This window comes from Channa argus, chromosome 2, assembly GCF_033026475.1.
Source record: "Channa argus isolate prfri chromosome 2, Channa argus male v1.0, whole genome shotgun sequence".
NCBI lineage: Eukaryota > Metazoa > Chordata > Actinopteri > Anabantiformes > Channidae > Channa > Channa argus.
Window position 1 is genome coordinate 9944215 of NC_090198.1, and position 22444 is coordinate 9966658.

Sequence of the window (22444 nt, forward strand, 5' to 3'; positions counted from 1 at the left end):
TCCTGATCAAAATTGATTTATGGAAAAGCTAAATCGCTACAACATGTCTTAAGACCTCTGTGTTCTCCGCTCTGATGCAGGTCAAGTCAGAAGCAAATGCACAAGTTTATGGGAACTTGAGCCACGACATAAACCGTACATGCCAAGTTGACATCAAACTGGAGAGAAAGTGTTCAATTATAAAATATCACGTGGAAGAGAGAGAGGAAACAGATTTAAAAGCTCGCATTTAATATCGCCTGTGCTGGAGAAGGCGAGTCTTCTAGATGCCTCAGAATGGGCAGTCGTTCCTCAGATGCATCTGGACAACAGCAGCATCGACTCATGGAGAGGTGTCCCTAGCTTTACCAAGTACGGAGGGAAGCCTTTCAGTTCAGTGCTTTAAAAAAGCTTTAGCAGCGGCGACAGTATTCAAATAGACATTTATCTTTGTCGTTACCCTTATGAGTAATGTTTTAAGTAATTGTTTGATTGAGTCGCACAGTGCGCTCAGTTACGTAGAGGCGGAATCGTGAAGAGTGTTTCACTTGACACCTGTTGTGCCGCTGTTCATCCGTCTACAAATACTATGTTTTATCTCAATGCTGTACTGCTAGTGGCACACAAACATTATGTCTGTCTGCTGCTGGACGAATAATGTCACTTATTATCCCCTGGCAGTCCTGACCTGTATATGTCGCTGTGCGTAATTGTACTGCAACTTTACGCACGAACACCAAACCTGCCAAACTCTTTGTTTCTCTTCCTCTCCTCCAGCTCATGTAGGCTGAATTGTGTGCTGTAGTTTCCGTGGAGAACACTGGCTTATTCGTTTGTTGTCAGCGGGATTTCCGTCCTCGTCCAAGCTTACCGACCACCAGCTCCGCCAGAACCCGCAGGGGGCCGTAAGAGCCAGCGTGGGTTTCATACGCACCGCAGAGAAGATGAATATCCAGGTCATGCCAGAACACAAACTCTCGTCGGTGGCCCCGCTGAAACAGTGCAATCTGGAGAAAAAAGAGGTCGAGCTGATTCTGGTGAAGGACCAGAATGGCGTCCAGTACACCAGCTCCTCCATCATTCCCACGCCCGGCCACTGCGCAGGTCATCCCGGATCCACCTCTGAGGAAGAACGGGAAACTTGGGGCAAGAAAATAGACTTTCTTCTGTCGGTCATTGGATTCGCGGTGGACCTGGCCAATGTTTGGAGATTTCCATATTTGTGCTACAAAAATGGAGGAGGTGAGTAAAATACGGATTTACGATCAAAGAACGTGTACTTACGGATACTTTAATGAAGTTACAAAACTTGTGGCGCGTCAAAATCCTCAAAGCAAAAAAAGATAGTTGGTTATTTCTTCACTGTTGCTCCGTGTCCTCTTTCTTTTAGGGGGTCAGGTGCCGATGCGTTTCGGTTTTTACATTCACACTCTTTCGAAATGTGTCTTGACAAAGTACAGTTCATACGGCACTGTTGTTCTGTTAGACTATTTTATTTTCAGCTCCTTTAATGTCATTCAATACACTTTTTTTTAATAGTCCCGCGGGTGCGTTTGATTTGCACGATAAAGGAAATACCTCATTAAACCAAGCCATGCGCATACAGAAACATCACTAACTTAACTGTATAATGTGAGACTGATAAGTGACAGTATCTCTTTGCACAGTTACAACAAACTGTCAAATATATTTTTAAACAAACAGGTTTCCATACAAGATCTAAACTATATGAAACTATTTCAACTATTAAAAAGGGGCTTTGTACGCAGTGGCACTTCAGTATGTGTGTAGCTAAACCACCAAGAGGTTGGTTTAAACAATTTCAACTGGGTTCTTTCCTTTCATATTGTCAAAAACAGGCAACATTTTCTTCAAACTACATAGTTTTAAAGGTAGTTTATTGTTGCCACATTCAGTTGTAATAAAAAATGTAAAAGTGACTAAGAAAAGATTTTAACTTGCTTAGTGAAGCAAATGTCTCCTTTCCTACAGACATTAGTGGAGCCCGTTTTAAATATAATTTAAAACATATTGTGAGGTTTATGTCCCTAGACCAAAGGAAATGTGTAAATGGGTCTGAGCTCAAAAAGTGTGAATAAAGTGACAAATTGCCAACTTGCAGTGTTTTCAAAACCGAACTCTGAAAACTGCCCTGTGGCGAGTAAAATAAAAATACAGTGTGTGTGGTTGAATCAACAAAGGACTGTTTTAGATACTGTTGTTTTACCTTCAACACTCAGGACAACAGAGTGCTCACTAGAAGGTGTGCTCTGTCCTGTTTGCCTGCGTGTCTATTCACGCGGCAAACGTGTTGTGCTCAGTGGCTTAAAGGGTCAACTCCATCACTGCCCTGTCAATCACGCTGGCCCACAGCACGATTTCTTCATCACTGTAGATAATTTGTCATGTGTGATGGACAGTGTCAATAGCAAATTAATGATGAGAGGTCATTTTCTTGTTGTGGATGTGCACAGCATGAAAATAGCCGTGAGAGCTCCCTGCTTTTGTGATATAGTGTGTTATTTTTACAAGAATGCCAAGGCCTTCAACACCACTTCTTCTCTTTTTTTTTTGATTTATTTTTATCTAGCACTTAGTTCCATATCGAGCATCTATCCTTTTTACTGTAAGAAAAAAAGAAGTCACACTATCAGGGAGGAAAACACTTCAAATGTAAAGTGTCAAATCTTTCTATTACTTTCTTTCAGGTGCCTTTTTGATCCCCTATATTCTTTTCTTGGTCATTGCGGGTATGCCACTGTTCTACATGGAACTTGCCTTGGGCCAGTACAACAGGGAAGGGGCAGCTACAGTTTGGAAAATATGCCCCATCTTTAAAGGTGACTTGTTATGCACACACAAATATATGAACCTGCGTGTCTATTTACCTCAGTCTTTCTCTAACCTATTATTCTGTGCTAAATGTTACTCCGTCATGCTCTATTTTGCTTCTCTTCAGTGTCTTGCCCTTTCATTTAATTCCTTTGTTCTTCCTTTGTTCCTTTGCCCTCTCCGCTTCAAAGGTCCTTAAGAGTCACTTGCACAGTATCTAATCTTTATCACTTCCCATCTTTCTGTGTTTTATCACTCTGTATTTGTTCTCTCTCTCCACATTTGTACTCGCAACCTTAAAGCCCATCTGTGTTTGTGCAAATGTTTCTTTCTAATGCTAAGCATGCTAAGAATTATAGTTGAAAACCACATACATCAAATAAAGCAAGATCTATTATTACCAGAAAGCTTCATGCAGACTATAAAAAAACTGACTGATTGCAAATGATATTGTGTAAACATAAGATTAAGCTTGCATTGAGTTAATTACAGCATCTCTGTATTAACAAAACAATCAAACAAAACCTTTCCCCCCTTTCGCATGCACTTTGCTGTAAAGAAAAAGTTGGCACACTGTTCTCAGTAACATTAGTTTTTTGTGTAAATCAGCAAGAATGTACAATCATGCATCTTATAAACTGCAACTGTAAATATTGTTAGACATGATTTCTTCCTTTTGTAGTTTCTTACTCAATAGATTATTATTTGATACCGTTGGATAAACACATTTGCCTGCACTATTGAATCAGCCCCAGCTTTCGCTTTTATTGGTTTCAGCCCTAAGGAGGGTTTGTTATTTTCCTGCCTAGAATGAGTGGGTGATGACTTTATGGACTTCTCTGTTTTCGTGTACAGTAAGGGACATCACATTCCAGCGGAGGCAAAACAGCTCATCCCAGAATTGATTAAAAAAAGTATGCTTTATCACCTAGTGGATGTGTGTGAATTTTGAGAGGCTGGCTTAATACTGTTTATAGGCCTGCGCCCTCCACAACATCGCTGGGGAAATGATATGTTTACCTTTTGAAAAATAGATAGAATTATTGCATATTGTACATAGTCAAAGATAAGGCAAAGCTTTTTTGAATAAACATTTTACAAAGAAAATCTTGGTAATGACGAATGATATTTTAGCATCAGCTTTCGGGTTGCAGTGTGTATTGGTGCAAATTATTTGGAAATTAGTCACATTATAAAACTTACTATCATCCAACGTTGCACAGAAATTTGTGTAAGACAACAGCAATGAGAAAAAAAATGTTACTACATTAATAACCATATCATATCTTCCTCACTAATAAGCCTGTGTTCTTTAGGTGTGGGCTACACTGTGATCCTCATTGCCCTGTACGTTGGCTTCTACTACAATGTCATCATTGCATGGTCTCTCCACTACCTGTTCTCCTCCATGACCAGTGAGCTACCATGGCTCAACTGTGGCAACATCTGGAACAGCCAGAACTGCACTGACCCCAAACACTTCAACAAATCAGTGAACATCAGTGGAATTTACACCAAACACAAGACCACTCCAGCAGCAGAGTACTATGAGTAAGTGACTTTGAATTGCATTATTTAGATTGCATGAAATTATAGGTATACGTGTAGCTTATCTACTCTGTGGTAACATTAATTTTTCAAAGTATTAACAGAAATGCAATGCTGCATTTTAGTCACCACAACAATCCAACGACCAGAATCAATTACATTTCTTGAGAACAGCCTAGTTTTCATTTATTTTTAATAACAAAACAAAACAAGCACTATCTAAATTCAGTTTGCTTAACTGCAGGTTTCAGGCAGTATTAGTATTAAGACCTGATAGCAGAATCTAAACAGATGATTTTGGAATCAAAAGTCAAGTTATTTATTAAATGTCAAAATACAGTGATACAACTCACAGAAGGATTTTGTTGAAAGACTGAGGCGTCTGTTAAAACTGCACCTCTTTTGGTGCCAGGCAGAAAAAAGGTGGATGCAGTCTCTTGACACACTGTTTTTTGCACTAAACTCTCAAAAATACCCGTTATTCATATCACAGGTCATGTGATAACAGTAGTTGTAGATTCACACTAGACTCGAACAGGGGTCTCCCCTGTGAATATCCTGTGTTTTGTGATGCATCCAACCACCCTAGCCTTAACCTGACAAACAAAGGGTCTAAGTGTCGGGAGTTTGTCATAAATTCACTACAGGCACTCGATGATGCCCAATGGTAACGTTTGAAGGCTGATACAAAACTTAGTAGTATTTTACAGGAGAACAGTCTCTTTTTTCCTGGTACTTCTGGGACTGCAGAAATGTCAAAGCTTTTTTCTGCAAGTAAATGCAGTCGGCCTTCGTGAGACTATCTTTGGATGTTTTTTCCGTCTACAGTATTTGTGGATACAGTACTTGTTTTATTTGGACAGTTATTGCCAGCACAATTTGGAATCACTAATGAGTACAATCCACAAAACAACAGCACCACATGGAAGTGATTACGTTTTTGCTTCGTGAATGATGTCAGAACAGTCTGAGTACAGTTTGACATCCCCATGGATGTACACCAACCTTTCACCATCCCTGTGAAGCACGTGACCAGTGACTAAAACGTGAGAAGGGAACTCCAAATTTATCCAGCCAGAAATGTTTGCACTCTCAAAGGTGTATACATAAGTTCAACTTAACTCTTTGAAGTGCATGGAAAAAGCCTCATCTGTTTATACTTCAAAGACAGCCAGTTCTTCCTCGGCTTCTGTGAAGTCTGACTGTGCAGCCCAGAGGAAGTCTGTGAAATGACTTGGACAATAAAAGGGACCCATGCTAAGAGTGACGCACAGAATATATTGAGCATGATATTGAGCTTGTTGGAATTCCACTCCCACTTTGCAGGACTATGGATATCATTCAACATCCATCAATCTTGAAACTTGATATATTCAGAGTAGTCAAATGCTCGTACCGTCCATTAGGAGGTCAGTATTCACACAAAAGCTCCAGCCTCTTGAATTACTACAGACCTTCCAAAAAGCAATGCTATATTGCTCGAACCAGGTTTAGAAAGTCAGACAACCAAGCATATGTTCCAGGTGGAATATTACACTTCACTTATAGGAAATTAAAAAAAAAAAAAAAATCAGTAAATCTAAATGTAGACAGGCTGCCAACAATAAGGTACTTCAAGACAGATCTTGCAAGGCATTGGGCTCCATAGGGGATAACAAATCCTTCTGATTACAGCTAGCTTTGCGCACAGGAACAATGCCAAAGCACAGCATGGAAGAGTGAGGCCAACTGAGTCAACAGTTCTCTTGCTTCACCTCTCACACACTCTTCTATATGCACAATCCCTCTTGATCCCCCCGTCTTCTGCTGTCATGAGCATTTGTTGTGAAATTCTACCACAATACAAATTGTAGTATTCTGTAAGAGAATACACAAAGTTCTGTAATACAATAACAGAATATTGTGTCTGTTTTAGTTAATGCCACCAGGTGTGCTTCTCTAGTTAGTGGAGCTCGGATTGACTAACTAATGTGATTAATCCAGTATATACAGTATTATTAAGTTCATATTCTACCACTTTGTGTATTTTAACAAACTGAATCATTACATCAATGACCACGATAATAAATGACCACAAAATAAGACTCCATTTGAATACATTTCCTTATTAGAAATACAAGGTTCTCAAACTGTAGACAAGCTTATCATCTTAACAAAACAATATATAATTAATATGAGGACACCTCAGCCCTTAGCAATACCACTCGAATGTTAAATAGTTACAGCTGCTCTCAATTCAAGGTGATTTCAGTGGTTTTAGGCAAAGTGTATGACCAAAGAAAGAAGTTTGAAATACAAAATTGTTTGACTGCACTAACTAAATCAAAAGTCAATAGACTTTCATTACTGTGATACTATTCTCTATTTAAGCTTTTATTTTTGATGACATTTTGATCTGATTTTGATGACTGCTTTAAACTTTAAACTAATAGTTATACTGGATTAAAGTTAAGCACTTGGTCAGGCCAGTTTTCACATTTTTCTGCTTTAACAATATTTTATTTCTAGTTGTTGAATTGTGTTTAGAATCACTGTCTTGTTAAACAATTCCTCTCCAGTGATCCTTTCAGCCCAATATCAGCAAACTATGTAATCACTATTTAATCACTGAAGTCATCTTGGCTATATCTGTGCCAAACTGGACCCCATTTGATTTTGGTTTAATTTGACCAAAGAACGTCCTGGCAATATTCATCAAGCTTCTCAGTTTCAAGTTGAACAGAGAAGCTCCAAGTTTTAGTGCTTTACACCTTCCTGCTGCACAAAGACAATGCTAAATGTCTATCATAGATAATATAAGGTGATTCTTTACTGTCACTGTGCATTTCTGTACAGCAAAATTCTTCTTTAGGCAATCCGTTCACAGAAGCATATGTAATTCCTTTAAGGATAAACAAAGTAGTTAAGGGAAAAAGGGATAAGATAAAGAAGTAAAAAAGGGAGGAATAAAAAGGATGGAGTGTCCAGGTGCAAAGTACAGTTCATGCTTCCATCAGAGTTTTCACTGCTCTGGGGAAGAAGTTTTTTCCCCCCTTTTTTAACGTCTTAGTGAGTGTAGCGTTTTTAAGGTCTTGGTGAGTGTAGCGCTAACATGAGATTGAAAGGGAAAATGCAAAAGATTTTGAGGAGATTCAGTTTGGGGAGAAAACAAAACTATTAAAATTAACCACAGTATATGTGGTATCTGAACATAGTAATGCTGCATAGAGTAATTAGTAATTACGCTATGTAAAAAGAAAATTGTTAATGGTGTAATTTTTTGATGATAACATTCTTTCTGTCTCATGTTGGCTCCTCCCATACGTCGTAACCACTGCTGTAGTTGTGGTTGTTCAGTAGCCTACCATGACTATGAAGCCTGTTTTTTACTTGTTCAGCTAATTGCTAAGACTGTGAGTTTTGCATTACAGACAACCATCTAAATCTACAGTGACTTTTTATTTTTTCTAGTAGAGATACACTCATAATAATGTGAAGAAGTGCTGTCTATGCCTCCCAAGACAATAAAAAAAGCCAGCACTGACCGCAGTACAGAGATATTCCCTTCTAAAAGTTTTTGAGCGAGCTCTGCCTTTCCAGGCAAACTTCAAAACCTATGCATTACCTACGGATGAAAAAGTTACCTTGCACATATCAAAAATGACCACAGACACCACCAATTCTGGTCATTAGCATGTACTCATATCCTTTGTGTATATATCTAGTCTGAAGCATGTGATCTGTCGAGGATAACTAGGCTTGATAAATAGCCCTCATTTAAACAAAAAGATCTAATTACAAAGACACTTGAGAAGATTGCTTTGACTTCAATCTCACACACGATTTAGCATATTAGCATCCTTTCAAAATAACAAGGTCAGAACCATTTATTATTAATCAAATAAACCAGGTGGAGCTCACATAGAACCCCTCAGCTGTGTTTTGATACCCCTTTTAATTTTTTCTTCTCGTGCTCCGTTTCTCGCCCTGTAACCAACATAAAGACTGGTCTGCATGCAATGGTGTGCCAGCGTCAAGTATACACTGACCGAATAATGGCAACATTGGATGTTAGAAGAACCTATAAAGAGCCTGGTGAGAGACGATAAGAATAAATTTGTTTAGAGTAACTGGGCCAAAGGAAGCTGAACTGATGTTAAAAAGAGCATTTACTGGCAGTGCACCATCAATGCAATCTGATGAACAAAGAGGCCTTGGGCAATTACAACACAACACCCAATCTCTAGGTCAGACTTTAAACTCTAACTTCTTTCCCCAAACAAACTGATGCATTTACAGTGCTATCTGCCTCCCCAAAGACCTTACTACCTTGAACGTATTATCTGTCAAAGATAAACTAATGCTGAGGATTTGCACAGATCCTTCCATTCCTTTTGGATTACGTGTCTGGATGTACTTAGTTTGTGTGTTTCTGACATTTTTGTGTAACTCTGTTGCGCAAATAACCTGCGTATCAGATCCAAATCCAGTTTTGCTGTTTATCAACCCATCACATTATACATGCCAACTAAAACTATTAAAAACTAAGCTTTGGATCAATGATTTGCTTTAAATGATTTGCTGCAGCATACAGATACCCAAATTAAATACACCCTGCTTCCACTCCCTGTCACTTCTTGGAAGACACCTACAGTAACAATTTGTTGTTGGACTCATGTCTCCCCTCATGAGTTCTGCACTGGAATCTTTTTATCTGCTGATGCCTTGTGAACCGTGTTATACAGTATTGTACCTTCTTATAAAACATCTTTATTCCTTGAAAGAGCTTTAATCAGTGTTTAAGCAGTAAATAGCGGAAAAAGTTGTAAGTAGAACCTTAAAGTTAATTCTAAAACCAACAGGGAGCCGATGATAGTTAGTAGGCTAAATAAGCTACTCTATGCAATTTAAGGGCACTTTATCATATTGATATCCAATGCCCCAGTAATAGGCCAGAGGTTGGGACACTTGCAGTGCGATTACATGCATTTAAAGGAACCAGGTCACAGCTTCTTTGGGAAAGCTGATGTATTTAGGGTCATGTAAAAGGGAAAGCTGGTTTGGGCAATTGGAGTAGGGGAATAGAGAAACCTGATCTCCTCAGGTAGATTTCTTCTAGAGACAACATTAATGAAGCAATGTCACCTCGTTTTCTGCCTCTCCATTCTACAGGGATATGCCCAGAAAAAAAAAAACTATAATAAAAAACAACTACCCAAGACTGCCCCTATGTGAAATGAGTATGTTCTTTAATAAAATGACGAAGAGATGTGTCTTACCGGTCGCCCAAATTTAGTAGCAGTAGTCAATGAGCCACCATCACATAATATTTAGAGCCTTGTCAGGTTTGTCAGAAACCAGTTGTAGGTGATAGATGGTTTTCAAAACACAGGACAACTCCGGGATTTGGCTGCGGTGCAATGTGGTGTACGCTATGTGGTAGCGCTATTACAACAAAACGGTTCATTAACCCATATGAAAGGGTAGGACATCTTTGGGTGTTAAAGTTGGAGGACTTGCAACAATGCAGTCATAAACTGTGAGACACGCTTCCAAAATATGTCAGAGTTGAAGGAAAAAACTGATAACTCGTCTACTGCATGTATGTGTGGATTTCCAGCTATATACCAATATGTCCCAACAAACTCACAGGGAACTTTACAATCTAAAGCTAGACCTTACAGAATTACAGAAGCAGTCATGTGATTCTTTCCCAGTACTCTGAGCAGACATTAAAGGAATGAACTCAGTTGAAAACATTTTTTTTTTCATCTAGGGGAGGAAGACACATTTATCTCACAGTCTTATTATTTCATGATAAAACACTCAAACCTTTGAATGCTCACCTTGATCTGACAAAACAATAACAGAGGTCTTTACTGAACTTTATTCTGAGTTTGGTAAGAAAAAGCTGTATAAAACTAAAAGCCAAACAAAAGAGGCCTATTTCATACAGCTTTCATAAAGATGGATAACTTTACATGAGATATTTCATCTACGTTAGTTTGGAATAACAGTTAACCTTTTTCAAAGTCTTTTGAACCTAAAGCTAAAAATAATAATAATAAAACATGACATCAGGTTGTAGATTATGGGTTAAGGCGGAGTATTGTAATGCATGTCCTTAGAGAACCCCTGTCCACTACTACATTGCTTACCTCTATCTCATGTACCTACACCTGTACCCGGTTTTGTTTAGACTTGCCCGTCTGCTGTAAATCCTAGGTGGGCCTGCTCAACAAAAACACATCTGTTATGATGTAGCCAAAAAAATACCACTGCATTGTGTCGGCTGAGCCGTTTTCTACTTTAAAAGATAACTATACAAAAAAAGAATATATAGTAAGATTACTACTTTTTCTGAAATACTGATGTCGGCGGAAAATGAAAAAACATTTTATGTGTCTGTACTTATGTAGAAGGGGTGTGCTGCATCTTCATGAGAGCAAGGGTATCCAGGACCTGGGTCTGCCTCGCTGGGAGCTGACCTTATGTCTGGTTGTGGTGGTCTTCATCCTTTACTTCAGCCTTTGGAAAGGTGTCAAGTCCTCAGGAAAGGTATGGAGTTAGATCAGCAAACAACTGATGCTTTCCCGTTTTTGTTTTTTTTTAACACACACACACACACACACACACACACACACACACACACACACCACTAAATACTGATTTTGTTACAGACAAATTGCGCTGAAATACTGTAGGTGCGCTTATTATAAGCTACTGGTACTGGTCAATAATGTTCAGTCAAGAGGCTGTGATAAAAATGGCCAGGTTTAGAGAAATGCTCTCATATTTACACTTTGCATTAATTCTTTACATTTAAAATGCCATATTAGTTGTACTCAAGAAAAATAGCATGTACAGTACTTGTTCCTACAGTAGTTTTACATGCTCTTTGGCATATCACATAATCTTACAATTCCTGGCAATGAGTGAGGGAAGTAGGATTTTTCTTTTTTCTAAATACACACTGTCAACCACATCCTTTATAAACAGAGGATGTGGATTACAGTGTCGACTGCCAACCACATCCTCTATTTATTGAATGCTTCAATGAAAAAGGGGGATTATATGATGTATTTCTTTTACCTTCTACCTGTATGTTCTGTGGGTGTATTCAGGTGGTGTACATTACAGCTACAATGCCCTACGTGGTCCTTTTTGTGTTGTTGATTCGGGGCATAACTCTACCAGGGTCCATGGATGGTATCAGGGCCTACCTCTACATTGACTTCAAGCAGCTCCACAATCTAGAGGTTAGCCACAATCTATTCATGAGCATTGGAAATAATCTGACTAGATCATAGGATCAGTAAAGGGAAAAAGAAAACCATTGTTGCTTTGAGTGTGAAATTCTAGTTTAATGCTGGACCTTGAGTTTTTTATTATTTGATGAACTGTGTTTTTGTGTTAACCTCAGATCTATGACTTTATCTATTTCATTAGTAGCATGTTCTTGAGGCTATGTGCATTTAGAGAGCTCTCTTCCTGTACTACTATATCTTACTGGCTAGAGTGTCTTAAAGTATGAGGGGGTGGGCATTGTGTTTATTAATTAAGACATTTTTTACGTTTTGCAGAATATTTGTGGTACTTGATTTAATTAGTACTTAGATCATATAGTGGAATGTAGTTTTTAAATAAATTGAAGAAAATGTCTTTGAATTTAAAGCTTTTCTTATTTCCATGGTAGGTGTGGATTGATGCTGCCACCCAGATATTCTACTCACTAGGAGCAGGATTTGGTGTGCTTATTGCATTTGCCAGTTATAACAAATTTGACAACAACTGCTACAGGTAAGAACTTGAATTGTATGCCGGATTTTTGATAGTCCAAAGCAACAAAACACCCTGCTGTTTGTGCTGTTGGTGAGTCATGAGCCAAGCTACAACAGAAGCCGAAGTGTAGAAAAATCGCTCAGTTCTGAAAACTGAGGATTTTAGAAATGGAAAACTTATTGTATAACTTTCTTTTTTTAATCTTCCTCTAGGGATGCTCTCTTGACTAGCACTGTGAACTGCATCACTAGTTTCATCTCAGGGTTTGCCATTTTTTCTGTGCTTGGGTACATGGCTCAGAAACAAGGCGTGAAAATAAAGGATGTGGCAACAGAAGGTAAATACGTTTTTGTTTACATATTGAAATGATTGGGGATGAAGAGTATTCGGCCATGAATACAAATTGCACTGTGTAGACATATTGTTTATGAAAGCCATATTTTTTGTGTGAGCACATTTCTGTGTTTGTACGTGCAGGGGCAGGATTGGTGTTTATAATCTACCCTGAGGCCATTTCTACACTGCCTGGCTCAACATTTTGGGCTTTTGTGTTCTTCATCATGTTGCTGACTCTGGGCATAGACAGCTCGGTGAGTCCCAACAACCACTCAGAAAGCTTTATAGATACAAAATATACAAGTATGTGGCAAATAACCATTTCAAGTCTTAGTTTTTACATGTATTAAAGAGCACATAAAAGAGTGAGACAGGTGAATATTTTACCTGTAAATATAAGGTAAATATAATATAGAGCTTAGGCCTGTAGGGTTGTGCAGAGATTGGTAAAATGTCTTTGTATGAACTTTCTCCGTCTCAAACAAGGCATGCTTTTCCATAGTTTTTTTTTTTTTTGGTTTGCTAAGAACAATTGTGCTACCTTAAAGGTGCATGCACAGACAAGAGCAAACACACTGAATTTAAACCCCTCCAGCAAACTATTCCCATGTATCATGCTGTAGCAGTTGTTGACTTCCTTTATTGAGTTGCCCATTAAACCTGACATTTATCAGAAGCACCGGTGTTTAATGAATATTGAGCCTTGACGATGCTTTGTACTGTGACCAGTTCGTGTGCTATGATGTGGAAATAACATACTAGGATATATCATGAATAATGTTAACTTAATATATATTTTTTGTCATTTATATCTAATACAGTATTTTGCCCATGAAGCAAACTTTAATAAAGTTAATAAGTAATAATTAAGTATCACCTATTAGGTTTTATACCAAATGAGAATACTATTGACTTTGATTACTCTACCCTACTGTTCAATGAGCAGGGCAAATAATAGTGTGGAGGTGGGTGGACCTCCTTGATAAACAATTTGTAATAAATCATAAAGTAAACAGTGTTTTGATATGGTCAGCATGACTTTTTTTATGGTTGTCTTAGAGTGTACATATGCACAGATACTGCCATACTCCCTAAATTATAAGAAAAATGTACAGTTACTTTTGCTAACACAGTGAAGTATCAAAACACTTTATAATATACTGTGCAGGCATAAAAAGCACATAAAGTCTATGTCTATGAACAAAAGTCTAGATACCCCCACCTGTCTTTCATTGCAATATTAGGCTTGAAATTATTTCCTAGAACTTTTTTGCTGACATAAGGCCAATCCAAAAGCTTGGTTTATCCATTTCACAAGAAGCTTTGGTGTGTGTAAAAAACCCAAGTTTTGACCATCCAGCTTGTAGTTTGAGGTTATGTAAAAACCCTTAATGTACAGTGTTCTTGTGGTTTTTGTTAGTAATGAAAAGCTAATTGTGATCACTAACACAAAGATATCTTGCCCATTGAAAAAACTTTTTTTCCTTTGTTGATGGCTACTCTTTTTTCTTCACAGAAAATTTATCAGAAAAAAAAAATCAATAGGTGGAATAATAAGCAGAATTGATAACGGCACTAGCATCAATACAATCTTGTCAATTCCCACCCCTAGTTGTCAAAATATATAACTCACCAACATAAAGTCAGCTGAATCCTCACAACTTGGCAAACCAAAACAAAAATGGATAAAGGTAGCTCCTGAAAAATAAGTCGTGGTTGATTATTCAGTTTTTTAGTTAAATGTGTCAGCTACATTTTTAATTAACTTTCACTGTTGAAATAAATATTACATCAGCCTGAATCAGAAGATAACTAACTTTAAAGGAATCCGATTTGGATTGGGATTTCCCCAATTACTACATAAAGTGTTCTCTTTAATATTACTGTATGTATAAGCATACTGAAGGAGAATTTTGAAGAGGTGTAGCGATAACACATAAATGAACATCCTTGTTTGTTCAAGCTCAAAAGGGATCAAGGGGACTGTCTACCTGAGTGTCATGTCTATGTCTCCGTATGTTTCCACCAGATGGGTGGCATGGAGGCAGTCATCACAGGCTTGATGGATGACTACAAGATCCTCAAGAGAAACCGGAAGCTCTTCGTTTTCCTCACAGCCTTTGGAACATTTCTGGTTGCCTTGCTCTGTGTCACTAATGTCAGTATAATTTTCACACTGAAATAAATTTACACTGAATACTTGTAAAAAGTATGTGTTAAAGCCACACATTCAACATAACAGTTGCTCATGCAGTTTGACTTATTTAAGAAATAGCTAGCTGTATAACATATGTACAGTGTACAACAACAACAAACTTGGCAGTTTGACAGTAAATACTAATAAAATACTTAAAGATATTAGTTACAATACTCACGTATTTTGAGTAGCTATGTAGTGTAAAAACATTAAAAACAATAGGTTCTAATTGCGTTCCATCAATGTCTGGAAGGACAGACTGATTCTCAGAAGTTTTATCAAAGAGCAACTGGATCGATACATTATAATTTAACTAAATCTTCTAGGATGCAAACTTAGGCCTAGCTCACATGTTCATATTTTGCTTCATTTGAAAAAAAAAAAAAACAAGAAAAAAACAACACAACTATCTTAAAGTTAGCTTTTTAAATGGTTAATTTACAGGAACCTAAAACTGAGTTTTGTGTGAATGAAAGTACAAAGTGCACAGAAATTTTTATTTTTTTTTTTAAATATCTCTAAACAAGGTGTTTGTTTTCTTTGTAGTCCTTTGTCTTTCATATTGTATAAATACCGAGGGTAAAGACTTACTGAAACATGACCTTTGAAGACAGCAAGGTATTATGTTAGTGATTCACATGGTTTCCCTTAAGCAAATCAATAAAATTGGCAAAATGAATTATGCCTTTCCCATGCTAGTTCTCTGACAAGATACAGATTGTGTTATTCAGGATAAATCAAAGATAAATTGTAAGTCCACTTCCTTATCCAGTTCACCTCAAATTCAAAACAAGCACATACAGTGCATTGTATCAAGTCTCTGAGACTAAAGGTTCAAATTTATACACAACATATATAGTCAGTCATTCTAGGTTTTCAATTTTCTTTCCTCTCTATAGGGTGGGATCTATGTGCTGACCTTATTAGACAAGTATGCAGCTGGAACTTCTATACTATTTGCTGTGTTGATCGAGGCCATTGGAGTGTCATGGTTCTATGGTAAGAAACGTAGTAGTTTGGTGTTGAATTTCTTTTGTCACATTTGCATCAATAATGACAAGTGAAACTAAGAAATGAAAACCCTTATACTAATTCCCACATATTAACTTGCCAAATGTTAATCAGTATATACCAGGAGGATCGAAATAAGTGGTCATCCCACGATAGAATATTTTTTCCACGTTTCTGATATACATCACGTAACACTTGTGCAACACACAATATATAGCCAAAAAAATTAAAATGTCACAATATCTGCGAATTAAGAGAAGCATGTATTTAAAACACATTGACTTAAAAGAAAAAAAATCGAATTGGTGAGAAAATCTACATATATGTAATGCAGCCTACAAGTTTGCATTTGCCTTTGCATGTGTTTCATAAAGCATGTGCAGTATAAGCCCAAACAGCTGTCGAAACACCTTAAAACTGAATTGTGAATCACTGAATGGTGATTTGCAAGAAAGAGAGTCAAACTTTTGCTTTACAAGACACTGATGGATGACTGATTTGTTTTTGTTCTGGCATGTTGTTTCCTACATCACACACAGTTGCAGCTGCTGTTCTTATACTGTAACTGTCTCCAATCAGTTGAGCACCACAAAAAGATAGTAAAATTATGACAGGCATAATTATTTTTTTTGTCCCAGCTCTATTATATGCTATAAAATAAAAATCTATCCACAGATTAACATCAGACTCCCCTTGTTGACAGAGTAAGTAACCAGTAACCAGTTTGTTAAGCAAGGTAAAAACTATAAATATAAAATTATACAAAAAAGACCCAAGGAAAAATGTGTAGAAGAGCACTTACATGCTTAGGCTTACAACATCAAACCTATAAAGGTCTCCAGTATGTCCTAATGATCTGTAGACGATCAGGAAAGGGGTAGTGAAAGTACAGAAAAGCCGTTTCAGAAAGCTGCTGGGGTCAATCTCAAATGGAATCCCATGGCAAAGCAATTGTGCAACCAGAGCAAAAAACTTAAAACTAAAATGGAAAGCAGCATGGAAAACTTGATGAGTTAATCCACTAAATAAGTGAAAGACACATGATGTGTAAGGTCAACTAAGGTCAGCCCTGATCAGACTGCAAGGGAGTAACTCATCTTGTGTTGTGTCACATCCTATTGTGCACAATTAGGCTGCATACTTGGCACAAAAAGCTTGCTATAGTTTACACTGCCTAAATGTTGAATATGCATGACTTCACTTCCCACAGTAACCCGTGTGGTGTAACCTTTCATGCTTTCCCCAGGTGTGGACCGCTTCAGTGAAGACATTGAGCGCATGGTGGGCTTTAAGCCAGGCCTCTACTGGAGACTGTGCTGGAAATTTGTCAGCCCAGCTTTCCTGTTGGTAAGAGAAATTTTAACTATTTTAATTTTGTGCTTGTTTTTCTGGACAGCAATAACGTCTAATTCTAAACCCAAGGCGATCCTATCAAAAAAATTAACAATTAAAATTGTTTAATGGTTGACAAACTGAAATATTTCCCATATATGTATTAAACAGTAGTGTTCTGGTGCTGCTAAATGGATGAGCACAGCTGCACAAAATTCACATGCTTAATGTCATTACAATTTAACAAAACTTACACTTTCTGCGCTACACCACCTGTGTAACTTCAAAATTGTGCTCAGCCCACTGCACATTAACACATGTTAACAGATTTTAAAATGTGTGAGACCACAGACATTAAGACATTCACCAATTTTAATCTTGAGAATGCACACAGTAGTGAGTCTCGACCTGGACCCCAAATTATCCTGTAGAGTGGGCCACGCCCCAATGCACTAAACTGTGATCCTGCTCTACCTCTTCTGAACACTGTAGGAGTGCTTGTTTTTTGTAATATTACTGTACATCCCCACTTCAGAACCATGTGCCCTATTATCACAAACTATCAATCACATTCCTAATGCTTAAGCTAGCAGACCGTAAACACAGGGGGTCCACTTTCTTAAAGTAAACAAAGTCAACCTGTTTACTGGAAAGAAACATCTTAACCAAAACTGGAAGCAGAGACATCATAACATAATTAGTCAGTCATGAGTCCTTCAGTGAGTGTGAAGTGATCCCACATAATGTTTCAACCATTCAGTTTTTCCTATTGTTCATAACGCAATAGCTCTTAACCTGTTTCCACACATTAGCTTGTCACAGTTACTGTAATTTACACTGTGCACATCTGACATTTAATTACAGTCACAGGTCGTCCCCCAAATTGATGAAAAATTGTTTTTTCGCCACAACGGACTAACTGTATTGCACTTAATTCAGACAAAGGTTAGTATGCATGGCCAGTGTTACAACTAGGGGTTAGGCAACACGTCAATGTAATCGATTATGTAAATGTGTCAACTTGTGTTACATGTATTGATGAATTGCAAGCAGAGCTCAGAGTGTCCCAAGAGACAGTAACAATTGCAAATATAAATATTTCTGTTCTGAAATCAAAGGGATATGAATTCTTCAAGACACCACTGAGATTAGCGCATAGGAAAATAAACTTTTGGAGCAGCTTCTTCTCTCTGTGTATGAGTGAGTTAGATGTTACAAATCCTAGTTACAACGTTGAACAATGTGTGAATGCAGTAGACATAACTTTGACTACATTTTAGAAAAGAAAACCTCAAGACACAGTGTAATGCACAGTGTAATGTTTCTTCTCTTCGTTCTAGCGCAAATTTGCTCACTACTGCCATCTATAGTCTGGTTATGAGGGGTACTTAGTTATGTGGCATTGCACATTTTCACCAGACTGAGAAACAGGAACAACAACAATAAAGAATAGATGTTTTTGCTATTAAAACATTTTTTGGACATAGCATTTTTCTGGAGGTTTGAAATAGGACTGACAAACGTAAAGTCCAACTTGTTGATTTTAAAAGCACCACTTGATTCTTACACCTAATCCAACCAAGATTGGTTAGAAACTAGAATATTTTCTTCAAACTCCAGGTGTCAAAGCTGACATTTTAATGTACAAATACTATGTAGAGTTCTTTAATCTTAAAATAAGGATGAGAAAAGGATGAGAATCCTGCCTTCTCCATGATATACAACTGCAGATGTTACAAGGGACAGACTGCACATACTATTGCAGAGTCATGAATTAGTACAGAATTAGTGAATCAGGTTACACAGAGGAAATAAACGTTGTTACAGTGACACAGATGTCCAACTCAATTCAGTTTCAAGAATAAGAACTTTAAATGGAAATGCAGAGGGACTTTACTAAGGGTTTCCTGTCTGGATAAAGATGCTTCAGCTCTCTACTAGTGTCTATTTTATTCTTTTCTCCATTTTCCCCCAGCTTCTTTCACATCTCATGTTTTATTCCACAAACAATAACCATATAAATGAATTTAATACTGCTAATGTGTGTTTCTCTTTTCTTTCTTCTCTCTTTCATAGTTTGTGGTAATAGCCAGTACTCTGAACTCATCAGGCCTAAAGTATGATGACTACGCCTTCCCATACTGGTCCAATGTAGTTGGCTGGGGTGTGGCCATGTCTTCCATGCTGTTTGTGCCCTTATACGCAATCTATAAAATTGTCACCACACCAGGAACATTCAAAGAGGTCAGTATCAAAATATGTAATTGTAATCTGCTTTCTAAGACCTAAGTGCCTTTTTTTCTAGGCATCTGAATAGTTACTGCCTTAAATGTCTTTCAAGATGGTTGCTGAAAAGGATGGAATTATAGTATCAAAAAAACTGACACTTTGCGAGAAGAGTTTGCACTCGCACATAATACAAATAAAATAGGATACATACTAAAACACGCCGAATGTAATCAGTGGTAAAGGCAGTGCATTTGTGACAATAGTACAGATAGTATTATCTTCTTTATAGCAAAACTTGAAAACAATCTGATTTAGAAATAAATGTTTCCTTCAGCTCAACACTGACCCTGAGATGACACGCTCGCTTCAAAGCTATTAACTGCACCACAGAGTCTTTCATCACTTAACAGCCGACCAGTGCTGCACTCATCTAAAAGTCAGGGTTGATTCCTCTCAGTTCACAGGGCACAGGCTCTTCTTGATAACTCCTATCACTGCCTATCATGTTTTAGCTGCATCATCCTTATTGTAACTATAATAAACATCTCCAGAGTTCTTCATAAAGCGCTGATAGTGCTAATGAGATAAAGTCTGTAACAATGACTAGTACAACCAGCCAAAAAGTAAAAGTAAATTGAGAAGGCAATCCTTTACCTATCAATCAATTAAAAAGAATACATACTGAGTTGCATTACAAGGTTGGTGTGTTTTATGACTGCCTGTATATGCCTTAAATATTGTGTTGGGGATGATTAAAAATATTGTTTTACAGAGGATAGCCTATGGGATCACTCCAGAACACGAGCATCATTTGGTGGCAGAAGGAAATGTACGGCAATTCAAAGTAAGGAGAAAATTTCTACTTTTTTCCAACAATATACACTTAGCTAGAGGGGTAAAATTATTCTGTATTTAAATAGAGTAATTACAAAAATGTAAAATTTTAAGAGTATGTAAAAGAAAAAGTATTTGATACTAAAAGGTGTAAACCTTCAGAATGCAGAAAATAACCAGTGCCTAGTTAAGTAGGCCTGAAAAGCAACATACAGTCAAGTCAGTTAAACATAAAATGTAGGACATCAAGTCACAAACAAGGATGCAACCACAAGTTGTCTAAACAAACCTAATATTTTCTGTTTTCTAGCTCAAACACTGGTTGGCCATCTGATGACAAATACCCAGAATTCCCTAATCCATCCTTACATATAGTGTTTTGACTTCCTGTGTGCCATACTGGTTGGACAGACAAGGAGAGCAACGGGCTCCAACCTCTCTTAGCAGCCTCCCTCTCCTGTGCATTTACCACCCAGGGCCTTTGTTTTCAAGAAAATCAAGCACTTTGATTTCAGGGTCATGCCTGGTAACATCTGAAACCATTCTACAGATTCAGCTCATAAGAAACAGACATGCAATGGTGGAAAATAACGGTTGTTTGCCTATAGGCATGATTGTGTTCTTTAATGTATAGTACCTTTAAAGCTTATCATGACATTTGTTATGATTTTCTATAGTTTGTGATGAGACTGTTATGTCCTGTAAGGGATAGATACTAAAACGAAAATAAAAAAAACTCCATGTTCCTGTGTAACACTAAACATGGATTAAAAGGTTTCCTTTTTTTAATTATCTGTATACGCTTATCATTAATTACAATACTTTTATTACTGTTACCTATCTACCTGTGTCAGTGCCTTATCAAACAGGACACTATATGACTCCATAAAGGACAAGTTAAAATAAACTGTGTTGACTCAGGAACCCACTAAACAAAACCACAGTTTGTGGATGGCAATCTCAATGTTTGACCCAGTCCTTTGATATTTGGGTCAAAGAACTGACGGTCAAAAATGCATCAAGGTCAAGTTCCTTAGCAACAAGAAAAAAAGGCCCGATATCATGCTTTTGTGTCACATTGTGTTACAGAAAGGAGGAAAATACATGCTGCACTCCAAAGATTGGAGTCTTTGAAAGGCCGGACTCACAACTAGGCTTTATTTGTTCAAGAAAAACTTTTAACCTGGTTAGTGCTTGGCTGCTCACTTAAGGTGAAAGGGACAACGAAAAAAAAAATATATATAAAAAAAAAATCATCAAACAAAAATTGCTTAAGTGATCCATTTTTGTAATTTTTGTCTGTTCAGTACTTCAAAAAGGATGGCTGTGGCTTTTCTTTTGAAGAGGCAGGGAGAGAAGGACAGAGTGTGTGCTTCTGTGTGTGTTTGTGAGTGAGAGCATGTGTGCGCACAGGGCGATTGACATTTTGTTTGGCTGCAGTATTGTTAGGGTTTATTACATGAATGAGAGACAACTTTCATATGCCTCTTTTACTGCAGTGTATTTTAATTCATATGTTAAGTGCATGACAACTTATATTTTGATATCCTGTGATGTTATTTTTTCATTACTATAGAAGTGCCAATGTGTTCCTTCAGAAATATCTTTTCTTTATTTTATTTATTGGAATGGATTTGAAGTTGAACTTTAACCTTGAATCATTACACCTTAAGTGAAAGGCAAAAAGCCGCAATGAAAGAAAATATCAAATATGTGTGGAATATATAAGATTAAAAAGTATAAAAGTATATTCTTTTGTTATATCTAATCTTGTACTTATCAAATTGTTTATAACAAAACGTGAATGTAAAGTATTTTAAACGTAACCGTCCACAGTAATAACATGGTGTTTGATGTATAGCTAATGAAATGAAATATTTCAAAAAGTATTCCTTATTATAATTGTGGGTTACTTTGTCACTTATGAATGTGAACAAATTAACCCTGACTTTCCTGGACTATGTTTACAAAAATACTGTGTACAACACCAATGTCCTGTTGAACGTGAGTGACAAACATCTATAAAGAAATAAATTACACTATGATAATAAAAAAAGTTTCTTCTACTCACAAACCTGGAGGACAAGTGCTATGATTTATTGTCAGCTTACTGAGAATTGAAGCACAATACAGTATGTAATACACAACAAATCTCAATGTGGATCTCAATTTGCTGTCAAAGCCTTCTATCATGCCCACGCTTCGAAGAGCAAAATTAACTGTGCATGTTTACTTTTTAATGTTTTTGAGACTAGCCCTTCTAACAGACAATTTCAATAATTTCTTCTTGATAAGTTTTGCTGCATTATTATTTGATAAAATCTGATAATTATTAATATCTCAAGGACAGGAGAGTAGACAGTAGTAGTAGTAGACAGGAGAGTG

The 22444-nt window shown here is 37.2% G+C and overlaps 1 protein-coding gene across 1 annotated transcript; it reads left to right on the forward strand.

Moving 5' to 3' along the window:
- Positions 1 to 208: 208 nt before the first annotated feature.
- On the forward strand, positions 209 to 21615 carry slc6a2 (solute carrier family 6 member 2). Its single transcript, XM_067495217.1, has 15 exons — positions 209 to 351; positions 757 to 1221; positions 2688 to 2819; positions 4128 to 4362; positions 10758 to 10896; positions 11463 to 11597; positions 12035 to 12138; positions 12333 to 12457; positions 12598 to 12710; positions 14486 to 14614; positions 15553 to 15652; positions 16911 to 17011; positions 19073 to 19240; positions 19998 to 20069; positions 20370 to 21615. The coding sequence occupies exons 2-15, from the start codon at positions 924 to 926 to the stop codon at positions 20391 to 20393; spliced, it is 1875 nt and encodes a 624-aa protein (XP_067351318.1). The 5' UTR covers positions 209 to 351; positions 757 to 923; the 3' UTR covers positions 20394 to 21615.
- Positions 21616 to 22444: the final 829 nt, after the last annotated feature.